A 24,630-nucleotide genomic window follows, 5' to 3' on the forward strand; every position below is an offset into this window, starting at 1 on the left:
GGCGATACGAAGTTCGCCGGGTCAGCTACTATATATATATATATATATTTATATATGTGTCCGTTAGCGCGATAACTCGAGCAAAATTGATCTGATTTTGATGAAATTTGGTACAAATGTGTAAACCTACATTTATTCGAACGAGTTCGCGAACCAGCATAATCGGACCATGGGATCAAGGGTTTATGGGAGGTTTTATGGGGTAAAAATGGGTTTTTCTCATTTTTGACCCTAAAAACTTTAAATTTCTAAATTTCTCTCTAGACCATTTTGAAGAGCTTAAAAAAACCAAATAATTTAGTATATTGAAGTGTTTTTGAATGTTCATTGACTACGGAGAAAATTATAAAAATTGTAAATTTAAAATTCCCATGTTATTCTTATGGAGAATAAATAAACTGTTCTAGTTTGCTTGTTTATGGATATATTTTAATCAAATTTGGCAATTTGGTTTATTTCATACTAAGCTATCAATATTTCAATTGAAACAACACACCTCAACATCTTCCCCGTAGCAGCAAACCTAACTACTCACTAAAATTAATGTCATTTAAAAATGGAAATAAATCTGAAAATTTATAGGGAATATTTTAGTAGAAATCAAGCCGGGTAAATGGAAATTCGCTTAGTATGCAGGTTTGCTGCGACGGGGGTATTTTAACTACACGTGCAAAGTTTTCCTAAAGCTATACAAAAAATATTACCAGTCTTCCAAGTAGATAGTGGCACAATTTTAAAAACAGGGGGAATTCCTAACCAATGTAAACTGTGCATCAACACTTCCTATTTTACATTGGCACATTCATAGCTTAGCTGTGAAACATTTTGCAAACTGCTGCCAAAATTAATTGTGTCTGGAAAATGAGAATTAACTGTAATGCACATTTTACTTTTATTGTAGGCTAAAAAAAGTGTTTATGAGGATAGCATTAGGTTGTCATATAATATAAGTGATGAGAGTTTTGTTTTTACTTTACTTATCACAATTAAGTAATAGGCCCTGATGCAGATCTGCTTTAAAGTTCAAACATGATAGTAGAGGGGAGAGATAGATGTAACATCCTTATTGGTAACGGATACTATAGGCAGTGTTGGGGAAGCTAGGCCTACTTTTAAAATGTAGCTGGCTACAACTACTGCTACATTTCCAAAAAAGTTGCTTAGTTACAGCAACAGCTACAGTTTCGAAAAAGTAGCTAGCTACAACTACAGCTACAATGAAATGTAGCTATAGCTACTATTTTAGCTACTTTTCCAAAGACGCTTTTATTCCACACACGTTAGGTAAATGTAAAATTATTTGGAACTAAATTTTTATTGAACAAACATTTAAACAACAAAATGTCGGTATTGTATCTAACATTACTTGGAAAACAACTTATTCCTAGATTGTATTTAATTTGTTGGCATTATAAACCTAACATTACAACAACAGAACCAAATAGTTGGATGTTTCATCATATTTAGTACTTATTTTTAAATATTGCATTATTTTTAAGGATCTTATATGTAAATTTCATTAAGTTCAAAGGACATACAACCAAACTATATTTTAAAAGCTCATTTTATTTCTTTAATGTAGGTACAGTAGACCTTCTCTAATCCGGCACTGCACCACTCCGGCACTCCAGTAATCCGGCGTCTTTTGACGGGAGGTCTTCCACGATCGCGGCAAAATTCTGATTATCTCCCGCGGCCGTGTAGACATCATAATTCTCTCACGTGGTCATGAAAACGTCATCGTCGTCATGCGCGATCGCGGCAAAATCATGAACATCTCCCGCGGTCATGTAGACATTATTGTTGCCTTCCACAGCCGCAGCAAAAATTTTAAAATTCATTTTTATAGCCCCAGGATTGCGTAATATGACATATAATGGTTAAAACATACCTCGTCAGACAATCCTTAACATGTAGTGTCGATGTTGCTACATATGTTTCGGCGGTTATTTACTGATCTCCGCCATCGTCAGGCAAACAAAAGGATCCACTTGATGTGTCGTCAGAATAAATAAATAATACACACATTTTACAAAACACAAAAACGAAAATGATAGGCCTATCAATTACACACACTGCCGTGGACATGGCAGGAAGCAGGTCAGTCTGGTAAATTGGAGTTTATTGCCTTTCTTTATTAGTTAAAAACGACATTGCTATAACTTTTAACCATAGTGATAAGTTACATACTTGTTCTATGAATGACACTTTTCAATATCAAGAAATCGTCCTTTATTGTAATTATGCATAGGGCGTATTCAGCAACTTATCCTGAAATCGGCTTTTTTTTAAACATGTTGAAAATTGTAAAGTAAAAATAACATGTAGGCCTACTTGGCTATGTAACAAGTTGGCTATAGTAGGCTTGTTCTTACAAGGACTAAACAGATATATTCCTAATAATTGAACTTGGTATTCGTCTTAAACCAATAGTATAGCCTAGGAATAGTCCTATACAAGGGAGCTGTTAGCAGGAGCAAACTATGCTATTTTTTCAATGTAAGTAGTTTCATGCTATATGGAGATTTTTTTGTTACAATTATGTAGTCTAGGCATATCATAAATCTCATCAGATGATTTCCTCTTTGTTAATTTAGTAAACCTTTGAAAAATCTTCGTAATCTAACCAAGGAAGAGCTTGTGATGATGAACCACAATCAACAGCTGAAGCAAAGGTTGATAGACCAGCTTTCTCATTATTTTAAGGTTTAATGTTGGTTTCCATTAAAACCAGGGGCGGCTCCAGAGGGTAGGCCGGGTAGGCCCGGTCCTACCCAAAATTTGGGTTAATATTATAAAATTATAATTAGGCCTAAATAAAGAAATGATATTTAATAAGGAAAGATAGGTACTTGCAATTGTCAAGTGAGTTATAATAGCTACGAGTGATTTAGTTAAAACTTTAAACTGCGTTAGTTTATGCTCCTGACTGGCCAATGGCGACTGCTCGACGCTCGTTCGTCGTACTGCGTACTGTACTCGCTGTTGATAGTGTGTGAGTCTGACGCCAGACTGCTCCCGCTCTCGCACTCACACAAAACAACACACTGACTAGTGACTACAGAGACACGCAGCCGCTGCCCGCCAGGGGCGCCACTGTCAGTGTCACTCAGTAGTACTCGATGACAGCGAACAACAAACTTAACCTATATGTTGCCGTAACACACAAGTTAATCGTTATTCTGCTCTTCGAACTTGGTTCTTATATTGTTTTTGTGCACATTCGTTTATTAAATAGTGTTTTGTGTTCTAAACTCGTTTTGTGCCATGGAAAAGTTTTTAGTGAAATTTAAAAAGGCTTCATCTTCATCAAAGACGAACAATGAACAGTCCATTAGGCCTACATGTGATGATGATGATGGTGAGTCTTCCAGTTCCAATGTTGAAAAGTCAGTTTTCGAATTAGATGACAATGACACTAATCTGCCTATTTGTAAAAAGTTAAAAGTAGATGAACCGTCCATTTCGACAAGTAACCAAATTAGAGGTCCACTAGATATTAGTGCATGTGCTTCTGACGGACCCAAACAACCAATGCTTAACTTCCCTAGGCGAAATATTTCAGGAAAGCAAAGGTCTTTCCAGAGCTTTTGGTATTCTCAGTATTCCTGGATAGAATACTCAATTGAAAATGATGCAGTATTTTGTTTTTTTTGTCGACATTTTTCTATTCTCAGAAAGGAAGTTCTTACTTCAGCCGGATATAATGACTGGAAAAATATAAGGAAAATGGCAGAAAAACATGAAAACTCTAATGCCCACAAGCTTTGTTTAACAAAGTACAAGGGATGGCTGGATTCTCAAAAAACTGGTGCTGTTTCAGTTAAAATCAATGAACAAATGGCCCAAACAGTAGAAAAAAATAGAGAAACTCTGAAGACATTTGTAAGAAGTGCATTGTTCTGTGCCCGCCAAGGCATTGCACTGAGAGGACACAGGGAGGTACAACCTGGGAAAGCTCATGAAGATCCAGATGACAGTGATGACTCAAACGATTTATTGGAAGACCGCCCCGAAAGTATGAATCATGGAAATTTTCAAGAATTGGTCAATTTGCTTTGTATGGAAAATAGCCAGTTCAATAGTAATTTAAAAAACCTTCCTGGAAATGCCAAATATACCTCTAAGACTATCCAAAATGACCTTTTAGATGCAGCCTCAAATGTAGTCACTCGCAGCATTGTTAATGAGATTAAGTCTAGCAACATACACAGCATTATAGTTGACGAAGCTCGAGATGAAGGAAAAAAAGAGCAAATGTCTATCTGTTGCCGTTACATACATCAGGCTAAGATAAAAGAGAGGTTTCTTGGGTTTGTTGAGTTACAAGAGCTCACAGCTGAATCTTTAGCGATCAAGATATTAAGTTTCTTGGAATCAAATGGTCTAGATATTAAGAATTGTGTAAGCCAGTCGTTTGATGGAGCATCCGTCATGTCGGGAAAACTTAATGGAGTGCAGACATTAATCAGAGAAATGGCAAAAAATCCTTGTCCTTACGTCCATTGCCATGCACATAGACTCAACTTGGTCTTGGTTGACGTAGCCAAGAATGTGCAAATAGTTAGGGAAACTATTGGCCTATTAGAAGCAATCTATGCATTCCAATCCAGCTCCACACTACGTCATGAACTCTTCATTTTCTTCAAAGAGACTAAAACAGGCAAAAAATCAATTACAGTACCTCAACACAGCGATACAAGATGGGTAGCAAAGTATAAAGGAGTAGAGTTATTTAAGAACAATCTTGACTCTGTCATTAATACTTTGAAAAAATGTACAGAAAGTTCAAAGCCAAGAGAAGCTGCTGAGGCTCGGGGCCTCTTGATCCAAATACAATCGTTTAACGTGGCTTTCACTCTAGTTAGCCTTGAAGGTGTCTTAAAAATTGTGAATATCCTCTCAAAACAACTTCAGTCCTCGACCATAGATGTTGGCAAGTGCCGAAAGCTCGTAAAAGCAACAAGAGATCAGTTAGATGAGTTGAGATCTGACGCAAAATTTGAATCCTTTTTTCAAGAAACTGCACAATTGTGCAATGATTGTGAAATCGATCATGCAAGGGCAAGAGACACTGGCCGCCGTAAACAGAATCCAACAGCAAGCCTGGATGATTATTTCGTCATGGAGACTACTGGGAAGGGACGATACACACAGAAAGAAAATCCTAAGACAACATTGAAAGCAGAGTATTTTCATATTCTTGATAATATGATATGTGAAATGGACAAACGGTTTGCCGAAAATGACATTTCAATTGCTTGTATTTCAGCCTGTAACCCAAAGTCACACGATTTTTTAGACCCAAAAGTGTTGTGTAACTTCTCAGAGCTGCACGGGAAAGACTGTGACTTCACTTCTACCTTGAAAGTACAATGTGATTTAGGTAAAACAATGTTCAAAGACTCTAAAAGTAGCATGGACGTGTTGAATGATTTAGCGAACTTCCCATCTTTCGATGAACTAAAACAAGTAATGACGATCGTGTTGACAATGCCCGTCTCCACAGCTACTGCTGAAAGGTCATTTTCTACTATGAGGAGAATTAAATCAAACTTAAGGGCTACAATGACGGGGAGGAGACTTCACAGTTTGGGAGTGTTATCTATTGAAAAGGAAGCAAGTTTAGAACTTCTGAACAACCCTGATCCTGTAATTGATGAATTTGCTTCTCAGAAAGGCAGAAGATTGCAGTTTGTAATGAAATAAACAGTTTGTTTGAATAATGATCACACAAATTATTTACTAATCAGGCGAGCTGAATTCTGAACTGAGTGTTATTACTATGTTGTATAATTAATTTTGATTAAAATATTATTAATGCTAGTAATAGATATGTGACTGTTATAGGCAATAAATGTTTTCTTTAAAAACCACCGTTTTTCAACTATCATAGTGTATTTCTCTAAATATTTTTTAAACTAACAAAATTGGCATCCATACATAACGATAAACAAAATATTAAATGCAGTTTTCAAACCATTTAAAAAAAACCTAGATACTAATCAAATATATAAAATCCAATGTATGTTTGTATGTTTGTCCTTTATGGACTCCGAAACCGCTCGACAGATTGTAATGAAACTTTCAGGCATTATTAAGCATAATCCATTATGCTTAATTAGGATTATTATTCAAGGGTGGTTTGTGTGAAGTTTGGTGCAGATCCGTCAAAAGGGCTCCGCAATAACTTATTAACAAACATATGTCAATAATTCCCAAAGCAATAATAAAATATACAATTTTACTAATTTTTTCTAAGTACCTTTTGATAGCGGACCTTAAAATGTGATTTTTTTTTACAATTAACATTTTTTATACAACTAAAAAATCTCTTAATTATGTCTCTAAATGGCCTAAAAACTCGATTTTACAGGTCTAATTTTCAAAAATTCCCCGGACCCCCCTTTTCCTGGGGGGTTTTCCATACCCCCCAGACCCCCCGGTCTTGTCCCTGTGTTTGGCCTACCCAAAAAAATATTCCTGGAGCCGCCCCTGATTAAAACCCAAGTTGAAACTATCGATATAATAAAGAAACTAAATTGATTACTAATTTCCTTGTCAATCACTTGCAAGCATTCAATAGCTTGCCTTGTCACCGTCACCGGTAACGTTTAAACGTCGTATGCATAATATAGTGATTTTATTTTATCTGACAGAAATCATAGAGTAGCAAATGAAGGAAATGAACACTCAGATAATGGCCTATATGTCCACGCAACGTTGTAATAGGTAATGAACCGGCTGCAAACAGCTGTATGAAGCCAAGAAAGTAGGCCTATATTTTTTGGAAAATCTCAGTTTGAAAGAGGTTGTTTCACGTAAGGTTATGATAAAAATCACTATCTCAATCAATGTTAATGTAGCAAAAAAAGTAGCTAAAATTCCGCTACAAATACTTTAAAAATGTAGCTACAGCTAATGCTACAAAATCTTAAAAGTAGCGCAGCTACAGCTAACGCTACAAAAAAAGTAGTGCGCTACTGTAGCGTCGCTACTTGTAGCGCGCTACTTACCAAGGGTCCGCGGAATTGGCTAACTCTGGAACTCGCTAACCCCATGTTAAACGCCCTATCTTCAAATTTGGTCGATGAGAGGAACTCGCTAACTTGTTCGGTTTCAGAATTGGCTAACTCCGGAACCCGCTAACCCGCTCTAGAGCCGGGTTAACGAATTCCGTCCTCGTACGGAAGTCGCTAACTCGGTCCCTCGGCGGAACTCGCTAACTCCCAATCAGAAGCCTCGCGGGCCGTCCAATGGGAGCCAAGCACGAATATTTTTGGCCAGTGAGTGTTGCCGAAAGTGTAGTACCTATATCGTATCGGTACCATAATGTCGTATCCTACGATTAATTAGGAGTAAGAGCAACGTAGTCGATAAAATAAATATATTTAGAAGTATGTTTAGCATTATTCTTATGGTTATTATGGTGGAAAATGCATTATAGTCTTACCATAGACTAACCAACACAAGTAAACTTTACATCCCATTGTAAACTTGGAAGCTCGTTTTTCGTGTCTAGTTCATGTCCGGTGACACTGATCGCTAGTGTCGACAAAATTGTGTTTCTATTATTTTATAGTTAACTTCATGATTTGTTCTTTACTGTTTGGTTAACTAGGGGACGTGTTATTAGTTGTGATTAGAACGTTTTATTTGGTTGAACGAGGTTTTAAATTACTGAAAACAAGAAACAATTGTAAACAAAATACGACCTCTAAAGACAGTGCACCGGACAGAACTAACAATACAACTGTCTTCAGATGATCCATAAGGATGAGAAATGTACTAATATAAGGGAGTATGTTTTATATGTAGGTTTCTTACTTAAATAGTAGCTTATTGGTATGCAAAAAGATAAAAATGCACATTTAATTTGGATCTATTACATGTTATGAAATATCTATTTTCGTAGTCCGCCATTTGTTTCTTTTATTCGAATAAATACCATTTTGTGAACTTCTGCAAATAAACTTATTGAGTTCGTATTTTATATACTGGGCTTGTAACCTTAAATCATAAATCATAATAAAATTTACACGTTAAACGTCATTACAGAATTACATTTAAGTGGTAATGTATTTTTAAATAGAGCTATTGAATTTAAATAAATATTTATCAATACATTATTAAGTGGTAGGCCTAATGTATTCATGGATTGCATTAAAAGTTAGTCTATGCACAAATACAACTTGTAAATTTCTTTTATCGTAGGCTATTAGTGTAGAACCCGGGTCATCCTCTTAATTTTGTTGAATTAATATTAATTTTACGTCTTTCAGTAGGCCTACTTTTTAAAAGTCTGGAGTTTTTCTCCAGGCTGGTTCTAAATGGACCCAGGCGTTCTTTTGTTTGTTACAATTCTTATGGATGGTGGCCATAGCTAAAATTACTTGATCTTATCCAAAAACAAAGCTATTGTTACACAATAGACTGGGGAACGGTGAACCGAGCAATGGCTTGGTATAGTTTATATCGATTGTGTAAGCAATATAAAGGAAATCCAACACTCAAATCAGGAAAATCCGTCAATTCGTTTATTAAGAATCGTGAATTAAAATAACTCTGTCACGTTTTATTATATGAATATTATATCTTCTCCCATTTTTTACTAGTGGTAACGGTTTTAAAACATGTAATTGCTAAAGAATTCAACATATTTTAGAATTAGGCAACTATTTACTATTAGGCCTACAATGCTTTGGTTCAAACTATTAGGCCTAGATAAAAACTTAGTCTATGTCATCATATTTGTACACGTAAGTTGGACGGTTCAACGACGGACATTTAATTTAAAATCTCTATGAATTAGTTATGAAAGTTACGATGGTTGATGACTGTATTAATTAATGGTTTTGGTTTATTACGACATTACAATTAAACCTGTTTTCCGTGTTTAAGAACTTGCGTGTATTTTAGCTTAATTTCGTAGAGGTTTAATTATTTAGTACCAATTAAACTAAATTTTGAATATTTTTCATATTCTATTATTTTCCTTTATACCGATGGCATTTATATTTAAGATCGAAATCATAAACATTTAACTGGCCATTGTACATTTTAATAAAAAACACTTTTTCGTGATATTTTAATTGTCTTTTAATTACTTTGGGCTAGTTATCTGTTAAAAGTGGAATTGATAACAAAAAACAATAATGTTTACTGTATCTTTATAGACACTGACATTTTGAAATACGGCAGTGTACGATTATTTTGTCGTACAAGGTTGGCAACACTCCGAGCAGTGGGCGCGGCCGGGTTAGCGACTTCCAGAGTTAGCGAATTCCGCCGCGAGACAAAATCGAGTTAGCGGGTTCCGGAGTTAGCCAATTCCTGACTGAGACGGTTAGCCAGTTCCAGAGTTAGCCAGTTCCGACACACGACCGAGTTAGCGAGTTCCTGAGTTAGCCAATTCCTACGTCTCCTTACCAACACTGACTATAGGAAAAGCCACTGAATGGGAAAGGTCACCTTGGAGTTTACTCTGCCCAGGGAAGAAATGGTGATGTACATCATGACCCTATGTGGGTTATGTAATGTGTTAGGGTTAGGACACAATACACCATCAGGTATAAAAACATCTGATGTGATATGAACTTCGTAGGTTCTGGCCTACTCCCAGCCACCTATGGGGACAGCAACTTACGTTTGATAGGTACTTGAAGCTGAATATGAATGTATGGTGATTGTTAGATGGAGTTGAAAGATCTGTGCAGCTTAGTTACTGAACAAGATCGGCTACTGTATTTTATTTCAGGATCTGTAAAAAGCCCAAAACCTTTGTTTTTTATGGGTTTTGCCCTCATAAAAAAATAAATAGAAGGAAGAGAACTTAGTGTACACAATTACAAACCTTATTAACAGCACTGAGCACAATTCCCAGCTTCTGCTTCTGACCTTCCTCAGATTGTGTGACTTCTGGGACATCCAGCTTCTCTCCGGACAGCTTCTCTGTTGGTGGAATTATAATGTTACAAACACTTGAGTAAACCTCAGACGGTTAACTGTAGTATAGATAAAACATACTTCCTTGAATCCCTTGTGTTGCTTTGTCTATGACTGTAGTCTCAGTTATCTGACCCAAACTGGTCACAGCTTGGTTAGATATTGTATGCAAAAGGGTCAGATTACACAGCAAGTAGCAAATAGCAATAATCATTGAACTACTTAATAAGTACTATACAGTGTGTAAATTAAGTCTGGCACACATTTTTTTTCTTTTTTTCTATAGTAGATAGAAGAAATCAATTTGCGGGACTGATTAATAACAAATGTTAGGCACTTTTTACAAATTTTGAAAATAAAAATTCCCTTAACCCTAGCAGTGGCCAATGTTAGAAGTGGGGAATGGCCAACCCATTTTGGCGATTTTGCAGACCATTTTTTGAAAATTCGTAAAAATTCAACCGTACAAGTAAACCTAGCCAACCTCATATTCATTTTGTTCGGAAAGAACAGGAGAATCTAGAAATAGTAATATCATAATGATTTAGACAGTGTATTTTATCGGTAAAGTGAAAAAAATAAAAAAAATTGAATTTTTTTTTGAAATTTCAAAAGCGGCCTCTGCATTTTTTTTCTAAGGATTTTTTTATGGGAAATTCATTATATACATTTTGTAGACAATCTAATTCCCTACATAGAAATATATAACATCTTAGGAAAATATTTTTTTTTATAAGTTTTTGGGGCGAAATATAATGACAAACGGAGAATCGAAAAAATTGAAAGCCGTGCAGTGTTCGTTTTTGTTGTAAAAAGTTCTATAATATATGTGTATACTAATAATGATATATACATGTTTGTAAAGCTAATGAAGTAAGGAATCAAAAAAAGTCATAAAGTTTATGGTAAAAATAATTTTTTACCTATAAACATACGTATATAAAATAATGTTTTTTATATTTTAGAGATTTCTCGAGAAAAAAATTCACAGTACTTAGTATACAACTTTTGTACCAAATTTGTTTACTTCAAACCAACATAATAATCTTGTAGTGTATTCAATTACCTACATAAAAATGTATAACATGTTAGAAATATTTTTTTTTTGTAGGTACGTAATAGGGACATAATAAGTTTAATACAATAACCGCAAAACCGCAAATAAGTGTAAACTATAGCCTACAGTGTTTGCTTGTGTTGTGAAACATTATGTAGGCTGATGATATGTAGCCTACATATTTGTAAAGCTAATGAAGTAAGGAATCCAAAAAAAGTCATAAAGTTTATGGTAAAAATAATTTTTTACCTATAAACATACGTATATAAAATAATTTTTATATTTTAGCGATTTCTCGAGAAAATAATTCACAGTACTTAGTATACAACTTTTGTACCAAATTTGTTTACTTCAAACCAACATAATAATCTTGTAGTGTATTCAATTACCTACATAAAAATGTATAACATGTTAGAAATATTTTTTTGTAGGTACGTAATAGGGACATAATAATACAATAACCGCAAAACAGCAAATAAGTGTAAACTATAGCCTACAGTGTTTGCTTGTGTTGTGAAACATTATGTAGGCTGATGATATGTAGCCTACATATTTGTAAAGCTAATGAAGTAAGGAATCCAAAAAAGTCATAAGTATGATGGTAAAAAGTTATTTTCACCTATGATTATGTATCAATTTGAGAACGTTTTGAATTTTTTGCGCATTTCGAGAAAATGGAGTGTACAGTATTTAGTAGCCTATATAATTTTTTTACCAAATTTTTTACACCCAAACCAATATAAACATGTTGTAGTGTATTCATTTACCTTTATAAAAATGTATAACACCTTGGGTAAATCATTATATAGCATATATAGCACCTCTGAATGTCAGAATCGTCATTTTTGAACATGATGCTAACAAAATACAGTAGTAGGCCTATTTAGTATAGGCTATAACTTTTTTACAAAATTTTTTACCCCCAAACCATTATAAACATGTTGTAGTGTATTCATTTACCTTTATAAAAATGTATAACACCTTGGGTATATCATTATGGTGTAAATTAAGTCTGGCACACATTTTTTATCTTTTTTTCTATAGTAGATAGAAGAAATCAATTTGCGGGAATGATTAATAACAAATGTAAGGCACTTTTTACAAATTTTGAAAATAAAAATTCCCTTAAGGGCAAGGGGGGGTGGGGGGTAACTAAAAATTTTCAAATGACAACCCCCATCTTGTGACCCCTCATTTTAAAGGTCATTGGAAGACAAATCCAAAGATGTGTCTAAAAAAATTTTTTTTGCACCCTATCCAAGATGGCGGTTTAAAATGTACTTAGGGTTGAATGGGTAAATTAGGTATGGCACACATTTCTTATCTTTTTTACTCTTTGTAGATAGAAGGAATTAATTTGCGGGACTGAGTAAGAACAAATGTTTGGCACTTTTTCATAATTTTGAAAAAAAATCCCCTTAAGGGTAAGGTGGTGGTGGGGGGTAACTAAAAATTTTCAAATGACAACCCCCATCTTGTGACCACTCATTTTCAAGGTATTTGGAAGACAAATTTAACGATGTGTCTGAAAAAATTGTTTTTGTATCCTGTCCAAGATGGCGGCTTTAAATGTGCTTGGGGTTAAACGGGTGGGGTCTGGAACACAATTTTATCTTTTTTGCCATTAATAGATAGAACTTATCCACTCGTGGGACTGAGCCAAAATTAGGCACCTTTTTATTTATTTGAAAAAATCCCCTAAGGGTAAGGGGGGGGGGGGTCAACTAAAAATTTTCAAATGACAACCCCCATCTTGTGACCTCTCATTTTAAAGGTATTTGAGAGACCAATTTAACAATGTGTCTAAAAATGTTTTTAAGCACTTTTTCCAATATGGCGGCTTAAAATGTGCTTAGGGTTGAACAAGTAAATTAAGTCTGAAACACATTTTTATTTTTTTTACCAAAAATAAAGTTATAATAGATTTGATAGTTTATATCAGAAAAACTTGGACAATAGGACGAACTGCAATAAACAAACTTATGTAGCTCTTATCACTTAGTAAATAAATCTGATAATTGAGATTCCAGGTTTGGACGTTGCACTCACTTGGAATTCCTATCCTCTTTCTTAAGACTGCAGGCTAATCAGGTAACAATCTTATCAGTTTTTCCTTATTCCCCTTCAGTCTGTGTAGGTAGTTTCTTTGGAGTAGTCGTAAGTACATCTTTTATTATTTTTATTTTAACATGGCGTTGTTAACAACAAAACAGAAGATAGAAATACTTGTCATTGTTGGCTATGGAGATAAAAAACGGACTCAACTTGAAGCGTGTGATATTTTTAACAACTTGTACCCTGATCGCCAAATTAATCGAGCTACAGTATCTAAGATATGTAATAAGTTTGCTGAAACGGGGGATGTTGCAAGTAAACCAAGAAGTGGTAGGCCAAAATCTGTACTCACTGAAGAAACTAGACTGAATATACTTCTTAGCGTTGAAGAAAATCATCACACATCGACACGTAGGATTGGAAATGACTTTGGGATAAGTCACATGTCGGTCCACAAAGCCCTTAAAGCCGAGAAGTTTCATCCTTTTAAGGTTCAGTTAATTCATGAATTGAACGAGGACGATTTTGACCGCAGGATTGAATTCTGTGAACTCATGATGCAACGGTGTACTTTGGATCCAATGTTCAAAAATAGAATTGTATTTTCAGATGAGGCTTCATTTAGTCTTCATGGCCACGTGAACAGACAAAACTATAGGTATTGGTCTCCTGAAAATCCGCATTGGGCTCAAGAATGCCATACTCAAAATCCCCAAAAAGTCAATGTTTGGGCAGGCATTGTCGGGACCAAATTAATAGGGCCATTCGTGATCGAAGGAAATCTAAACGGAAACCGTTATCTGGAGTTACTGCGAGAGTCGATAGTACCTGCCATTGCCCATGAGTTTCCTCCGGAAGACGAAGAAAATGTTGTCAACGAGAACATTTGGTTTCAGCAAGATGGCGCACCACCTCACTATAATGCTGAAGTCCGAAATTACTTGGACGAAGTTTTTCCAGATCGTTGGATAGGGAGGCGGGGAGCTATTGAATGGCCTGCCAGATCACCCGACTTGACGCCGTTAGACTACTTTTTGTGGGGCCACCTAAAAAGTAGAGTATTTGTTAACCACCCAGAAAACATCCAGGATCTCACAGCAAGAATAATAATGGAAGCACGATCTATTAATGAAGAAACGCTGTCCAGGGTGGTAAACAAATTTTACAATCGGTTGGGGCTCTGTCAAGTTTCTCTTGGGCATCAGTTTGAGCATTTGTGAATATTAACAAGTACGTAAAGTTGATTATTGCAATTACATTTATTATTTAGTTTAGGAATTCTATTAATTTTGATTGCTATTGTGTTTTTGTTGTTGTAGGGTTGTAGTATTATTGTAATTATTTGGTATTCTATTTTATTGTAATTATTTGGTATTCTATTTTATTGTATTGGTAATCAATTTTTACACTATCAAACATTAGAGTATAAAGGAAAAAAGGTGTTCCAGACTTAATTCACCCGTTCAACGCTAAGTACATTTTAAGCCACCATATTAGACAGGATGCAAAAAAAACATTTTCAGACACATCGTTGTTAAATTGGTCTCTCAAATACCTTTAAAATGAGAGGTCACAAGATGGGGGTTGTCATTTGAAAATTTTTAGTTGCCCCCCCCCCCCTTACCCTTAGGGGATTTTTTAAAATAAATAAAAAGGTGCCTAATTTTGGCTCAGTCCCACGAGTGGATAAGTTCTATCTATTAATGGCAAAAAAGATAAAATTGTGTTCCAGACCCCACCCGTTTAACCCCAAGCACATTTAAAGCCGCCATCTTGGACAGGATACAAAAACAATTTTTTCAGACACATCGTTAAATTTGTCTTCCAAATACCTTGAAAATGAGTGGTCACAAGATGGGGGTTGTCATTTGAAAATTTTTAGTTACCCCCCACCCCCAACTTACCCTTAAGGGGATTTTTTTTCAAAATTATGAAAAAGTGCCAAACATTTGTTCTTACTCAGTCCCGCAAATTAATTCCTTCTATCTACAAAGAGTAAAAAAGATAAGAAATGTGTGCCATACCTAATTTACCCATTCAACCCTAAGTACATTTTAAACCGCCATCTTGGATAGGGTGCAAAAAAAAAATTTTTAGACACATCTTTGGATTTGTCTTCCAATGACCTTTAAAATGAGGGGTCACAAGATGGGTGTTGTCATTTGAAAATTTTTAGTTACCCCCCACCCCCCCTTGCCCTTAAGGGAATTTTTATTTTCAAAATTTGTAAAAAGTGCCTAACATTTGTTATTAATCATTCCCGCAAATTGATTTCTTCTATCTACTATAGAAAAAAAGATAAAAAATGTGTGCCAGACTTAATTTACACCCTGTATAGGTACAACAATCTCTGAATGTCAGAATCGTCATTTTAGGACATGATGCTACAAAATACAACCTTTTATGAACACTATTTCACACAATTCAGTAATATTTATGCATGAAGATTACTGTTATACACACACACAACACTTCACTAACACTAACACTACGAACTAATAACATATTTAGTAATAAATCGCGGATAAAACTATTACCGGCAACAACACAAACAATGGCAATACAAGACAGCTGACAGACTGTAGCAGTAATGACTCACTTGTCGTCTACATGCGAGCATACAGAAATAACCCTCAGTGCAGGGCTGCCACTCTCTGAATCTAAATTTCTTCCTCTTCAAAATGATATACTATATGACTAGTAATAATAACTTTCACTGTATATAATTCGTATTTTCCATACTGTCACCAGACGACTGTTGGCCATTTGTTAGAAATTTCAAAAACAGCTGTTTTCATAAAATCGTACCGATTGTGCAATCAATATTTAGTTATAAATATCACTACCACAATGAAGTTAAAATCAATGGCTATCCAGTGGTACCACCCGCAACATCCCAAGACGAAAATTACCCGAGCAGGGTAATGCCAAACAAGACGTGTTTTGCCAGTTCCCAAGTGTCGGCTGCAAAAGTCGTACCGCGCCAAAATTTCATTTGATTTCTAATCGTCGTGACATTGTTATATACCTGCTACAGGGTTTGTTTATGTAATCAAATGAAAGTTCAGAATGTGATCTTTCGAATGGTATATATATTATTCTCATCTGAGTTGATTGTAAGTGTTTTTTTACCGTTAAAAAAATTTTGGCCCATACCGTCACCAGACGACATTGGCCATTCTAAGCATCAACGTCATACCGTCACCAGGCGACGGTTGGCCACTGCTAGGGTTAAGGGCAAGGGGAGGTGGGGGGTAACTAAAAATTTTCAAATGACAACCCCCATCTTGTGACCCCTCATTTTAAAGGTCATTGGAAGACAAATCCAAAGATGTGTCTGAAAAAATTTTGTTTGCACCCTATCCAAGATGGCGGTTTAAAATGTACTTCGGGTTGAACGGGTAAATTAGGTATGGCACACATTTCTTATCTTTTTTACTCTTTGTAGATTAGAAGGAATTAATTTGCGGGACTGAGTAAGAACAAATGTTTCGCACTTTTTGGCATCATTTTGAAAAAATTCCCCCATAGGGTAAGGTGGGGGTGGGGGATAACTAAAAATTTTCAAATGACAACCCCCATCTTGTGACCCCTCATTTTAAAGGTATTTGGAAGACAAATTTAACGATGTGTCTGAAAAAATTTTAATGTGTTTCAGACTTAATTCACCCGTTCAACCCTAAGTACATTTTAAGCCGCCATATTAGACAGGATGCAAAAAAACTTTTTCAGACACATAGCTTCCAAATACTTTTAAAATGAGGGGTCACAAGATGGGGGTTGTCATTTGAAAATGTTTAGTTACCCCCCACCCCCACCTTACCCTTAAGGGGAATTTTTTTTTTCAAAATTATGAAAAAGTGCCAAGCATCTGTACTTACTCAGTCCCGCAAATTAATTCCTTCTATCTACAAAAAGTAAAAAAGATAAGAAATGTGTGCCATACCTAATTTACCCGTTCAACCCTATAAGTACATTTTAAACCGCCATCTTGGATAGGGTGCAAAAAAATTTTTTTCAGACCCATCTTTGGATTTGTCTTCCAATGGCCTTTAAAATGAGGGGTCACAAGATGGGGGTTGTCATTTGAAAATTTTTAGTTATCCCCCACCCCCCCTTGCCCTTAAGGGAATTTTTATTTTCAAAATTTGTAAAAAGTGCCTAACATTTGTTATTAATCAGTCCCGCAAATTGATTTCTTCTATCTACTATAGAAAAAAAGATAAAGAATGTGTGCCAGACTTAATTTACACACTGTATACTATCTGATTATTTAAGTGATAAGTAAATGTGCTTTAGTTATACTTTTATTAAAGTAAAAGTAGATTTTGTTTTATATTTTAGCTAGTGTTTATAGTATGACTGTGTCACCTGTTTCACCAGCTTTGCTGGAATTGTGAGACGTTTTGTGGCAATGAAGTAGTACAGTTGAACCTCACTATAGCGGTTATAGCATTATAACGAGCCTCAATGTGACAAATTACTCTATATAACATAGCATTTTGCAGGCCTATTGCAAGCGCAATATCACTCAATAGAAAGTGTGCCCTATACAGTGAATAAAATATAAAATGGGCTCTATATAACAAATTATTTAGTAATTTTGTTGGTATTTATTTACCCCTGTATACAGAATATCCAAAGTATGAAACCCATACATAATGAACATACCTACTCTATAACGGATTCAAATGTTATGGCCATACTCTACTAGATCTTCTTCCAATCCAAGAACTGCATTTTTGTGATAATATAATTAACTCAATCAGTGTAAACAAATAAAAGTTCATTATTTTTTTTACCAAAATTAAATACAATATCCCACTCATACAGTCCACTTTATTTTAAAAAAGCCTTCTTAGGCATACACAATACTTTCTTTAACAGCTTATAAGTTAAAAAGAAAGTCGTTTTAAGTATATAGGGCCAAGTACAGTTTTGAGCTGGTTTCTCATGTAAAATCTTACAAGGCCAACCTACCTAAGAGTTTTTGCAAGACTTGTCCATCGTAGAGGTCTTCTTCCAGATCCTTGACGATGATTCTTTGATCAGCCAAGACATCGTTGATCCAATCAACCAAAACACCGGTCAGCTCCTGCAGTTTGGGGTTCTCGTAAGAGCGAGGTTCTATCATAGACCGCTCCTCATTCTCCTCTGCAAAGTTTGTTTGTATGAGACAATTTAACTAGGTCAGTTGTTGATTAAAATCAAGATAATGGCAAAATTATAACAGATGTCTGAAGTAGTAATGATAAAATACAGGGGAAGTTTTAATTGTTAACCCCCCCCCCCCACAACTTTTTTCTAGAATTTTTCAAATGTCAATCCCAGACCACTTCCCAACATTGTTGGGTAGTAAGTACTTCAATTTGACAAGGTGGTTATTTCCGGCCGCCATCTTGGATTTGCCATATTGGATGGAAAATTTTTTTTTTCAAATGTAAAGTTGGGGTTGTGACTCATTATTTCAAATTAGATTTTTACCCTGATTACAATGCCACAAATTGTTTTTAAAAATCTTGATCCGGATTCCAAGGTTATGAGGGCTTTTTAAAACTTTATTTTTAGCCCATTTTAACAATGTGCTTTTAAAAACAAGACTCAAAATAGCACTATCTCAAAATAGTGCAAGATAAAAATAAGTATACACCACCTGTTTCATTTGTAAACAGAATGACATCATTTTCAGCTCTGTAGCTTATACGAGAGGTGTGTTTTTAACATTGTTTAGACTATCGAATCTCCCGTCGTGTATGAGATAATATCAATGATTCGTTTTTGATGAGAAGAAACATATCCGATCCTGAAATTCATCGCCAGATGACGTAAAGCTATGACCCTAATGCAATCAGAGTGCAAGTGGGTTACGGATTGTAAAAATAGCTGTGAAATCTTTTTTTCTTTGAGGTCTTCTGTGAGAAGTCTTGGTACCCACCAAAAACACACATCTTCCAAAATGAACATTTTCACAGCCATTTTTAAAATCCCTAGCCTATTTCTGCACTTTCCCCGCATGAGGGTCATAAACTTCAGTCATCTGACGATGAATGTCAGCATCGGCTCGAATACATTTCTTGTAATGAAAAACTTAGGTATCACTGACCTTATCTCGCTTTTGGCGGAAGATTCAATAATTGAAAGATTTTTTTTTATATACAGCGGAGCAAACACAGCAGGTACAGAGCTGCAAACTGTGTAATTTTGTTTACAAACGATGCCAGTAGGTGGCGAGGAGCCTCTCCGTACATTTGAACTACGGATGTGTACAAAAAATGGCCATTATAACCTAAAAAACCACCCTCGTAGTTAGGGTCTAACTTGTTTTAGACTAAGAACTGAACAAACACATTCTGAAAATGTTATCTGTGAAAATCTTTAAATTAGGGCTTTATTTTTTATATCTAAACTTATGAAAACTAGGCTACGAATTTTACTTTTACACTTTCAAAAATATAATTTTTATTCTCCCTGTTATTGTTTTCAGTCCGTTATTAAGTTCCATTTTAAGTTGCTCAGACACAGTGGATTGTACCAGTACTGTAAACCACTCATAGTCAACATATTGAGCACGATAACTATACTATGGGCCACAAGAGTCTGCAGTTAGCAGCAGCCAATACCAAGACTGGACTAGCGCGACGTTGCAGCATTGGGCACAAGTCATGCTATTCAAAGTCATGTGGTAAATAGCTCCTCCCTCAACTGCAGACGATCGTGGACCGCACTGTAGGCCTATCACTAGCCAAAGGCTAACCTACTATGTGTCATATCATCTGACCCTAACCTACCAAGGTCATATTCTTCAGGAGGAATATCTTGAGCAGTTGGACTTCCTGGGGAATCTATAGCATACTTTCCTTCTTCTTGGACTTCTTGCACTGAAAGCATTAAACTATGTTATATAATTGTCAACATCCAAGTTAAGATAACTATGTTAGGCTAACGTAATAATGTGTATCACCAAGTAAAAATTGAAACAGCGCACTTAGTGGATAAAGGAACCATGAACATACCCTACATTATTGTTTTGGATTGTGTGTAGTTTTGTGGTGGGGGGGGGGGGCAGATAAAGGCCTGAGGATAAGAATTCTTCACTCCAAAGACGAGTGTAGTGAGCTGACAGATTTATCAGCTGACAGATGTTTTAAAGAGTTTTATTGAATTTTGGTTGCTATGAAGGGAAAAATAAACACATAGAAAGAGACATTCTTTTAGGCTTTTCAACCAAAGTGGTTCATTTTATTTTCTCTAAACAATTAATTATTAATTAATTTCAAAGTTTGATAAATTAAACAATAATATTTAGTAGAAACCTCAAGGCTTTTATTTAAGGTATTTTTCCTATTTAAATGAGGTTCTTTTCACTAAAACGAGCATTAAGGCAATGCTATAACTAGCTAAACAAACTACACACCAGTCAGTCTGAGGTACCTACTTGTTTTTTCCTCTGACTAGCTGGGGATAGGGGATATAAAAATTTAACGTTTGGATTGTTCTTTCTTTTACATTAAAAAATTCAAAAGTTGTCTACAACAAGTAATTTATTATGGCCTTCTGGTTAAAATTTTGTCATCTGTGTGGTGATTGCAGCATGCAAAACCGGTCACAGATTCGTTTCCACTTTGTTTCACCGTTTTTTTTATTTACTGCCACCATGGATTTTCCTTCAGGGAAGATGATGTAGGGTACTATATTTGAATGTAAAATTAGTTTGCAGCATTGGCAGTTTTGAATATTTATAGGACTAGATAAAATGTGACAGTATATTTGTTTATGTTTTTATGACAATAACTTATGTTTGAACAAAAATATCCAAGAATGTTTGGTTACGCTATTAGGGAAATTACCAAAATATTATTCTTCAAGGCCGAGAATACCGTTAATACCGTTCAATGAAATCGTGACCGTAAATAGTACCGTATTTTAAGCCAAGTATGAATGGAGATGAGTGTAGGATGAGTGGGAAGTAGCTGTTTTACGGTGCAAGTATGATAGTATGATACCAGGCATGGAATTTTATACAAAAACCTTCAAAACAGTACCGGTTGAGTTGTGTGAGATGCATTTTACCATAACACCAGCAACAAAATTATTGGGTACCTACGTAAAATAACCCATACAACAAAGTATGGTATAATATAGACTACAGTATTTCAGTATTTTTACAGAACATTCAACATAAATAAAAATTGCTTTGGACATTTCCAATATTTGTTGTGTAAGTGCAACATGAATTGTTAATGTTTGGATTGAACCTATGCCTTTATGGTAGTAGCTGCTATGTTGAGAGCCTAAAGAAGAGGCACCAGCTGACCACTTCAGCTGGTCCCGCGCTGAGTTTGGAGGTTAGGTCCCACGCTCTAACCACTAGACCAGCTCGCTCCCCAGCTGATATAACATAGACCTTTTATAAATAACAGTAGGTAAGCCTACTGATGGACCAAGCCGTGACTCGGAATAGTGTATTTCAAATTTGTAAATGAAGCATAAAGTAAACACACATTTTATTTAAGCTACAACTAATTTTGACTTTTAACATTTAAGTTTCAGCTCAGCGGAATTTCAATTTGCTATGATAGAAAAATGTTAACTTAATTTATTTTACAATCCATGGTACAAATCACTCGTTTATAATAGCCTACATATGCATAAACATTGTTTTAACAGTTTCTTTAAAATAAAACAGCTAATTGAAAATTTGTGTTTGAATTATATGTTACATAGGTAAAATAAATCTATGAATTATAATTTCTAAAGTAGGTTTTGTCGGTAGAACATAACTTCCTCAGGCCTATTTCTTCACCAATTTTCATAAATGAGGTGTCATTTTAAAGCTTTTTTACCCTCTACCCGGGGGAAATAAACAAATAGGCCTAACCATAGACTAAGCAACACAAGGGAGTATGATTTATCTATGGCCTAACTCATTTTTCAGTAGTTCTTGAAAAAAACTATATATTTTATAATTCCGCAAGTAATTTAGGCTTGAAACGTTTATTCACGTTATTTCATCAGCTGAAACATTTGAATTAAATTTATCAAACAAACAAATATTTACTTCTCAAAACCGAGTGATTTGTTTTAATAGGTACCTACTTAGTTTGTGTTTTCTACGATAGATAACCCCGGAGATGATATAAGATTAGGGCCTATATTCATTATTGGGACGTAGAACCCTATGTTGTAGGCCTATCCATTAAAGTTTTTGAACGTAAGCCCTTTAGTTTCGTCACCTCATAAACCCATGCTAAAAAGAACTATTATCATGTTGATGAGAAACCTAAGCAGGGACCAGGATTGGTTTTAGCCTGTGGGCACCTACCAAACAAAGTTGGCTTACTCTGGTCAAACTGTCATACTACCCAATAGTCCGTAGCTTAATCCTTTCAAACTGACTATGAAAGAGTATCCTGGAAAAGCTACCTTTGCCATGACTTTAAATAAGGCACATGGACAGACACTAACGAAGAAAGGATTGTACATGCCAGACCCCGGTTTCCCAATTGATTGTGGCTTTGTCAGTGAAAACTATGTCTGTGTAAAAGTAAAAACAAAGCCATCAACACAAATATTGTACCTAGGATGGCCATATTATTTCTTCAAATACAGTGTTCATAGAGGTACTGTAAACATGTAAAAACGTAACTTAAGTAATCCTATTATATATTGAAATAAGTTAATTATAAATCTAAAATGTAAACCCACGTCTATTCCTGAAGTAAGGACCAATACTTCGGCTAAATCAACAATGCACTTACGCAGTATTTACTGTGTGTTGTGTACTTCAGTAAAAATAGTTATTAGAGTCACTATTACAAGAGTTAAAGAGCACTGAATGGCATTGAACTAAAGAATAGAGAAGAAAATTACTCTAGTGTCACTTTAGGCAAGAGCGCTAAATGCCAAGAAGGCTAGTAGAGAACTCGGATAAGTTACTAACTTAAAACCCTAGTCGAAGAATCAACATTATACTAATCAGCATTTTACTTAGTCTAGTTAGATACTAACTAAGACTCATCACCAGGGCATAAAATAACATATTAGGCCTAACTGGGCGACATTTGTGTCGCTCAGTTGTGTGCTGAGATGTTGTCGCCAGTGACTATGGGTGGTGGTGACATGTTTTTTTAATGATTCACATTTTAAATGTATCGGCATTCAAAATACCCACATCGCAAACCTGTACCGGTAGACTAAGGAGTTTCCATCTACCTAAGAGGAATTCCACTAAATTAGTATTCCCTTAAAATTGTCAGATTTATTTCCTATTTTTAAGTTAAATATAATTAAATTTAATGAGTACTTAGGTACTAGGTTAATTAAATAACAAGTGGCGCTGCGTAGCGGTGACACAAGTGGCACTCATAAGTCAGCCGCCGGGCCTGCAGCGGCCGTACGAGTAACGCTCGTAAGTCGGCGCCAATGTGTTAAAAGAAAAAGATACCGTACGTAGAAGTGTGATTTTCACTTTAATTTATGCAAAAATTTCTGGGGGGAACCCTTGAACCCCCCTTTTTTATCCCCCAGTAAGTCCGAGGCCACTGTCGCCCAGTGGAAAACCCTTAAAATATGCTCTATGTCACATCGTTAATTTCAACTGAGAGACTAGGGGTACACTTCCATATCTGTTGGCACACACAACCTAGTGAGTAATATTATTTTTCGATTGCTTAATTCGATATATCGTTTGGTTAGTTAGGCTAGGTTAACGTTACCTAACTAACCGAACAATATATCGAATAATCGATCGATATTTTCATTCGGTTGTTTGTGCCAACAGATATGGAAGTGTACCCGAGACTAGTTACTCCGTAGTGAGACAACAACATCACTCTGACTGGTGATAGCTTAATCTGTCCTCTAGGCTAGGTCAGGCTTTAATGGCCATTATTTACAAGGGAGTAACGTTCACACAAAACGCCTTGAACAGTATTTTGACGACAGTAAATGTTCTATCAAACTAACTTAGTAGCATTCGCCTACAACGGAATTAAGAGTAGGCCTGGCTAATGAATTTTATCCTGCCCATATAAGGTTATAAACAGAGGACCTATAGTACACTCGAAATAGGGATTCTGTACAACACACCAACTTCTGTTTGTAAGGTACTAACCTTCCTTTATACGCTTCTTCCTACCAAGCGTTCCAATTTTTTCCCAAAAAGATTCTTCCTTGTCAGTTTTATTAGCAGAACCAGGGGGGCGAGGTGATTTTGGTCTTGGAGTCGCCATGTTTACTTCTGCAGCTTAGCTTCTGCTTCTGGCCTTCTGCGTCTCTCGCGTACGCGTCTGCTTCTGACTTCTGAGTTTTGAGTTTTTTGACAGCTGTTTAGTCTATTCAGTGTTGCCAACACTCATCGTAAACAACCATTATTAGCTGATCACTCAGCATACTATACAGTATCCGTATATAGCCACGGCCGCCTTTATATAGCTCACATTAAAATATAACAATAATAATGAAATAAATACAGTAACAACTACACAAATAATATATGATCACTGCAGTTTTTAGGAAGGAAATTGCTTTATAACATCGAGCATAGTTAATTTTATTCTTATTTTTTTAAACGT

General features: G+C 35.5%; 1 protein-coding gene across 1 annotated transcript in view; it reads right to left on the minus strand.

Annotated features, from left to right (window-relative positions):
* Positions 1 to 24,342, minus strand: part of LOC128994199 (beta-parvin) — a 38,845-nt gene extending 14,503 nt beyond the window's left edge. Inside the window, exons 1-4 of the mRNA XM_054418578.1 lie at positions 24,171 to 24,342; positions 19,846 to 19,935; positions 18,038 to 18,211; positions 9,854 to 9,951 (exon numbers count right to left, since the gene is read on the minus strand). Coding sequence (XP_054274553.1) covers positions 9,854 to 9,951; positions 18,038 to 18,211; positions 19,846 to 19,935; positions 24,171 to 24,288 — 480 coding nt within the window. The 5' untranslated portion in view covers positions 24,289 to 24,342. The remainder of the gene's footprint in view (positions 1 to 9,853; positions 9,952 to 18,037; positions 18,212 to 19,845; positions 19,936 to 24,170) is intronic.
* Positions 24,343 to 24,630: the final 288 nt, after the last annotated feature.

This window comes from Macrosteles quadrilineatus, unplaced genomic scaffold (genome assembly GCF_028750875.1).
Source record: "Macrosteles quadrilineatus isolate MER2022 unplaced genomic scaffold, UCM_ALF_1.0 Scaffold_5__1_contigs__length_97177068, whole genome shotgun sequence".
NCBI lineage: Eukaryota > Metazoa > Arthropoda > Insecta > Hemiptera > Cicadellidae > Macrosteles > Macrosteles quadrilineatus.